The sequence below is a fragment of the Lygodium microphyllum genome, chromosome 29 (assembly GCF_053477565.2).
Source record: "Lygodium microphyllum isolate KBCC chromosome 29, Lygodium_microphyllum_v1.1.10, whole genome shotgun sequence".
Lineage (NCBI taxonomy): Eukaryota > Viridiplantae > Streptophyta > Polypodiopsida > Schizaeales > Lygodiaceae > Lygodium > Lygodium microphyllum.
Genome location: NC_141163.1, coordinates 20,013,870 through 20,020,473, shown reverse-complemented (window position 1 = coordinate 20,020,473; position 6,604 = coordinate 20,013,870). Strand labels below are relative to the sequence as shown.

The 6,604-nt window shown below is 47.3% G+C and overlaps 1 protein-coding gene across 1 annotated transcript; it reads right to left on the bottom strand.

Annotated features, from left to right (window-relative positions):
* Positions 1–315: 315 nt before the first annotated feature.
* On the bottom strand, positions 316–5,268 carry LOC148010431 (uncharacterized). The gene is made up of 3 exons (XM_087671540.1): positions 2,374–5,268; positions 1,399–2,256; positions 316–1,146 (listed from the first exon to the last, which is right to left on the bottom strand). Exons 1-3 carry the CDS (start codon positions 5,266–5,268, stop codon positions 316–318), a joined length of 4,584 nt encoding a protein of 1,527 aa, XP_087527666.1.
* Positions 5,269–6,604: the final 1,336 nt, after the last annotated feature.

Here is a 6,604-nt window from a genome sequence, read left to right as displayed (position 1 = left end):
AATGTTGGTTACAATGGTTTGTGCGCTTATCCCCCCTCATACACACCCCCCCCCATGAGGAAGCTCAATGTCCTCATTGAGCGGGAGTGGGACTGGTTGACTCAAAATCCGGGGGTCTTAATCCACTCCTAGTGAGTAGATCAGTGTCTAAACCCGCTAAATGCCTTATCCACTGACTCAATACAGATGTGAGATAAGGTCTTTGTTTATTTTGGAACAGAAAAATAGACAATCCCTAGACCTAAGTTGCCTTGCCCACTGACTCGATTACAAATGTGGAGCTAAGGACTTTTTGAAGTAGGTTGAGTTTGATGTTCACTCCTGTGGTAATGGTGGATGATAGAGATCTGGATTCTCTCGCTCGTTGTAGAATTGAAGTAGTAGATCTCGAGCATGTTCGATGACTAGTGGTTCTGCCACCCAAGAGGCTTCTTTCATTGGTCGATTCTTCCACTTGATGTGAAACTCTGGGTGTTTGCCGATGAAGCGCGTCTCCAGAATAATCTCTGGCTCGAAAGGAAGCTGGGCGAGTTGTGCTGGAAGAGGTCGTTGTCGCCCAAATCTGGTATCTACATGAAACCGCCGTAGTAGTTGAACATGAAAGGCGTCATGGATAAGGACATTCGGCGGAAGCTGGATCTTATATGTGACATCATTGAGCCTTGTGATGACTTTGTATGGCCCGTAGTACCTGTTGTTGAACTTGGGGGTGAGGTTTTTGGGCAAGTCAATGTTCTTAGAGCTGACCAGCACCAAATCTCCAGGGAAGAACTCCACATGCTTCTTCCTTTTTGCATTGTATCTTTTGGCGATGTGTATCTTGTTGTTGCGTAGGCTTTCCTGGGCCACCAACATTCGTTGTTTCCACTTCAGTAGGAACTCTTCGGCATCTAGATCTTCGACATACTGCTTACCTGCTGCCAAGGCCAGAGGGGTGATGACTTCTTTGCCTGTTGCTATCTCGAAGGGGGTGAAACCTGTAGAACTGTGCAGGGTCGCATTGTAATGAAACTCCAGAATGTCGAGGTATTGAGCCCAATCCTTTTGATCAGCTCGGACATAGCTGCGGATGTAATCTTCGATGCCTTGGTTGAGTCTTTCGGTTTGTCCATCTGTCTGCGGATGAAAAGCCGACGAGAAGCGGAGCTAAGTATCCATTAACTTGAAAAGCTCCCGCCACATGTTGCTGAGAAAACGGGGATCTCGATCAGACACAATGGCTAGAGGCAGCCCATGATACTTGAAGATCCTAGAAAAGAATAATTTTGCCACTTTCTGAGCAGTAATTGGCGGCTCGGTGGCAATGAAGTGAGCTTGTTTGGAGAGGTAGTCCACCACCACAAAGATGGCCGTGCAGCCATGCGACTTGGGCAATTCGGTGATGAAATCCATACTTACCACATCCCAGGGGCGGGATGGAATCGGCATCTGTTGTAGCTCTCCTGCGGGCTTCATCCTCTGTGCCTTCACCATTTGACATGTCGGGCAGGTGCGTACATATTCGGTGACGTCCTCTCGCATCTTCGGCCAATAGAAAAATCTTTTCAGGCGATCAAAAGTCCTTATTTGACCCGAGTGCCCCCCAATGGGACTATCATGGCACTCCCATAGGATTTGATTCCTGAGTTCATCATTTTTGGGTACATACATGGCTCCTTGGTAGTAGATGATACCATTTCTGACTTCATACATTCCCCATGGAGTGGAGCCTGCTTCAATGTCCTTCAGAAGTTGCTGAGCTTCTTCATTCCCATCCATCTTCTCCCGCACCTGAGCCCCAAATCTGCCTTCGGCAACGGTGATAGCTTGTAGTTCAGCTTGTCGACTCAAAGCATCCGGCATTTTATTGGAAGAGCCAGGCTTGTGGATAATCTCTATGTCAAATTCGGCCAGAAAATCCTGCCATCGAGCCTGCTTTGGTGATAGCTTTGGTTGAGTTTGGAAATACTTGAGGGAAATATTATCTGTATAGACTTTTGTTGGCTTATCCTGCACATAGTGCCGCCACTTCCTCAAGCAATGTACCACTGCATACATCTCTTTCTCATGAGTAGCCCACCTTCTCTCCGTTGGGTCCAGCTTCTTAGATTCATAGCATACTGGATGACCATCCTGCATGAGCACACCACCTATGGCATAGCTTGACGCATCAGTATGGACCTCAAAAGGACGTGAGAAATCTACCATCTTTAAAACTGGGGCCTGGATCATCATGCTCTTTAACTGCTCAAAAGCTTGCTGCTCCCGATCCGTCCACTAAAAAGTAGTTGTGTTGGAGGTGAGATCCGTCAGTGGGGCAGTAATCTTACTATATCCTTGAATGAACCTTCGACAAAAAACTGTAAATCCCAAAAATTCCCGCACCTGACTTACCTTGCGGGGAGCCTCCCAATTCTTTACTGCCTGCACCTTCTTCGGGTCTATGGCAATACCATTTTCTTTGACTAAATAGCCCAAAAATTCTATCTCTTGTACAGCAAATTCACACTTTTCTGGCTTCACAAACAATTGATTCTCTCGGAGCCGGGTAAAGACCTTCTCCAGGTGCTGTACATGATCTTCCAGGGTTCTGCTGTAAATGAGCACATCATCAATATAGATGATCACAAAATCATCAAGATAGTCGATGAAGATCTTGTCCATGAGCTCACAAAAGGTTGCTAGTGCATTAGTGAGCCCTTCTGGCATGACCAACCATTCGTAGCTCCCGTATCGGCTTCTGAAAGCCGTCTTCACCTCGTCCCCTTCTGCTATTCTAATTTGGTGATACCCTGACCTCAAGTCGATTCTGCTGAAGTAACGTGCTCCTTGCAGCCGATCCAGCAGTTCATCTACCACTGGCACAGGGTACCTATTCCTCATTGTAGCTTTATTGAGAGCTCTGTAATCTGTACATAGACGAAGAGACCCATCCTTTTTCTTGACAAATAGGACTGGAGCTCCATAGGGTGATCTACTAGGTTGAATGTGGCCTGATGCCTCCATTTCTCCTAGTTGTTTCTTCAATTCCACTAGCTCCGTTCCCGTCATCCTGTAAGCTGGCCTGGCTGGCGGTTGCACTCCTGGTAAGAGCTCGATTCGGTGATCAACACTCCTGCGAGGCGGCAACCCGATCGGCAGCTTGTCAGGCATGACATCTTGGAACTTGTCCAGAACTTCCCTGACCCTTTCGTCACCTATTGTCCAGATGATTTGTTGAATCACTGGTTCTTCTTCAATGAGCCTCATCATACATAGCCTCAACTGTCCCCCATGCTTCAATTCTTTTTCTAGCTGCTTGGCCGTAATCTCCATAGGTCCTGGGGCTCCCACTTGTGTTCCTTGACTCCTTTCTGTGGCTTTTTCTGCCACTGTTTCCATCCCTTTTGCTCTCTCCACTTGTACTTCTTCTGGTTGCTCCTTTGTCATTGCTTTTTGCACCCACACCTTTGCAGGACTTTCTTTTTCTGAGCTGTTCACATTCTGCACCTTTGTCACCACCAATCTAGCGTCCACTGCGTTGCCAGCCGGTGACTTGTTGTGACTCTTGCTTTTAGTGCGAAAGTATGGCACCCAGACCACCGACTGCGGTGCTTGCAAGTAAATTTTATTCTTTTTCATGCCCAGTATTTGCACGACATGGTTGTCTATCCAATCCATGCCTAAGATACCTTCAAAATCATCCATAGGCACCACTATAAAATCCAGATTTGCCTGCCATTGCCCAATTTGAACTGGGACGCCTTTGGCTAACTCGCAGTATTTGTATTTTCCTTGTACAAATGATACCTCAAGACCTTCAGCTCTTATTGGCTTCACACCTAGCCGGGATGCTACTTGAGGAGATATGAAGTTATGAGTGGCCCCTATGTCCACCATCATCACCTGGGGATGGTTCCCCAACTCAGCCTGAACAAACATGTTGCATATGCTAGGAATAAAGGTTGGCATAGTTGCTGGAGGCTTGGCTCCCACTGCTCCTGCCTTTGCCTTAGATTCCCACTCCTTCTCTTCATCTTCTATCTCAGTTATCTGGACTGTCGATCTTGATCCTTCTGCTTCCGCTTGAGCATACGCGAATCTGGAGCCACTTGAAGAAGCTGCTCCCCTCGGACAATCCCTTGCGAAGTGCGGACCTCCACAATTATGACAAGCTAAAGGGCCTCCTCTTCCTTGCCCCGTTCTACCTCCTCCTCCATATCCTCCTCTATTTGAGTTGTTCCCTCGGCCGACCCCAGACGTGGTTGGTCTAGAACTAGCAGAACTATTGGCTGGGGTTGTCTCGGACCGAGTCTCCGTGTACTCCAGTCGGAGGGGTTGCTTGCCATTCCACCCACTGTTCCCTTGAGTGTTGTTTTGGTAAGATCCCTGGTTTTGCCTATTTCCCCATGTCGAGTTGGACTGAGCGGTGTTGCCTCCTTGCGAAGCCCCACGCCCTGCCCCTCCTTGTCTGCCGTCGAAATCGGTGAGTCTTTCAGCCATTGTCATAGCCTCCAGCACACTTCCGGGTTCCTGCTTTTCTATTTCTCTTCTAGCCCATGGTTGCATTCCATACAGAAAACCATGCAGTTTGGTGGTTACATCCATGTCGGGTAGCTGCAGCATTAGAGACCTATATTTTTGCACATAGTCTCTCATTTGGCCCGCATTCTGCCTCAAGTTTCTCCATTCGTCTCTGACTTTGAATGGTTCATTCTTTGGCACAAAGTATTCCTTCATGCTTCTCTGCAACTCCTCCCATGTCAGTTTCCTGCCAAACTGCTCTTCCTCATACATCAGCCACTTCGAGGCATCACCCTCTAGTAACTGTGCTGCCACCAATCCTCTTCTTTTGCTTGACACCTTGAGTAACTTCATGTAGCCATCCACCTCTCTTATCCATCGGTTTAGGCTGACTGAGTCCCTCTCACCTTTGTATTTCTCTGGTGCTTGAGGCTTGTACTTTCCCATATCATCGGATGAGGAGTCATCCCGTTCCTTCTTTTCTCTCCTTCTGCGTCTCCGATGAATCTCACCATCGTTGTCCGTCTCGGCTTGAGCCTTCCCTAGTGCTTTTGGTAGCATGGTAGCCAGCAAGTCCTTCATCATTTCTCGCATGGCATCCATTGGGTCAGGTTCGCGCTGTGGCTCCTCTTCTTCGTGCATAGCAGCATCTATTTCATTCTCATGCTCTGTTGCGTATCCTTCCCCAATCACCAGTTGAGGTCTGCTTGCTCCGATTCCAAGGGCCACCGAGATTTCATCTCGGTCATCTCCAATTCCACTCTTATTATTGTTGCGTCCACCCATGTTGATGAACCGCAACTTGCTAGCTTTCCAAAATCTTCCTCACGCCTGTTGAAGGACTAGCCCTCACGTGAGTTAAGCTCTGATACCAAGTGTAACGCACAATGCGTGCGTAGCATGCAATTCCCAACTTTGCGTTCGTCACCCACGGTTCTCACCGTGATCCCCCGCGGTCTTTCCCACCTTTAGCTTACAAGAAGGCACTTTGCTTTGAAAGAAAGTAGATTACAAGAAGACTTTGCGATTGCAAGAAATAGCATTCGTGTTATGTTGGCGCAAGGCCCGGGTGGAGGGGGAACACCCAGGCAATGCGAGAAGAAAATGTTGGTTACAATGGTTTGTGCGCTTATCCCCCCTCATACACCCACACATACATTGACAAACTTACATGCACAAGCACTTCAATCACTCAACCATTGGTAGCTACTTACGCACTAGTGCATGTTGAAGGTTGGGCACTTGCGCAAGCAGCCATTAGTTCACCCAAATGTACACACCTACCCACACACTCACAAGCTTAAGACTCGTGCACACCACCACACACTCTTACTTACCCTCATGCATAATGGTCATTTACTCACCCACATGACTACTCATGCACTTGCGCTTCATTTTTATGCGCACATCCCATTCCCAACCCACTCAAACTTACATGCACATAGCCACCCTACTAAGTGTCAGCATAAGCTACATCAATATAACCCTTTGAGTTGGATAGGTACACACCTCCTAACATTACTTTAGAATATCCAGGGAAATCATGTTCCTAGGCAATCACAAACCCTAAACACTCAAGCACAACCTACAAGCCTCATTCAACACATATCCTTAGGGCACGTATAAAGGCGCTCACACACAAAACCTCTTCCCACCCGTGTTTACACATAGCCCTTTTAGGCACACCCAACCCTAACTTACACAAACCAATCGCATAATTAAACCTCACCTAGCATGCATCCATACTTAGGGATACTACACATCATTAGGCATAGGAAATTGGCGCACATCTTTAGATCATTAATTAGCCACCCACACACCAATGCATCTTTCACTCACCTATACTATAGGACACACCCACATTCATGCATGCACACCCTTGCGTTAGGCATAGGTTCTAGGACTAAGGACCCACACTCACACAATCATCCTTCCACTAGGAATAGAAGTAATCCTACGGTGCACCATCATCTATGACATCAATGAACTTTGGACCACTTGCACACAAAAATCATAACATCAAGTCCATCCACTACTCCAATATACTAATGATTACATTCACCACACTCCAACACTAGTAGACTCAAGTGCACTTGGGATTCGACAGCTATATACACAACAC

What these genes read in the sequence shown, in the direction of transcription:
- LOC148010431 (XM_087671540.1), bottom strand. Translation starts at nt 5,268, where the DNA reads ATGGGTGGACGCAACAATAATAAGAGTGGAATTGGAGATGACCGAGAT. An exon ending in ATTGGGAGGCTCCCCGCAAG is followed by an intron (nt 2,257 to 2,373) that starts GTAAGTCAGGTG and finishes ACTACTTTTTAG; the next exon opens with TGGACGGATCGGGAGCAGCA. An exon ending in CATCCCGCCCCTGGGATGTG is followed by an intron (nt 1,147 to 1,398) that starts GTAAGTATGGAT and finishes ATGGATACTTAG; the next exon opens with CTCCGCTTCTCGTCGGCTTT.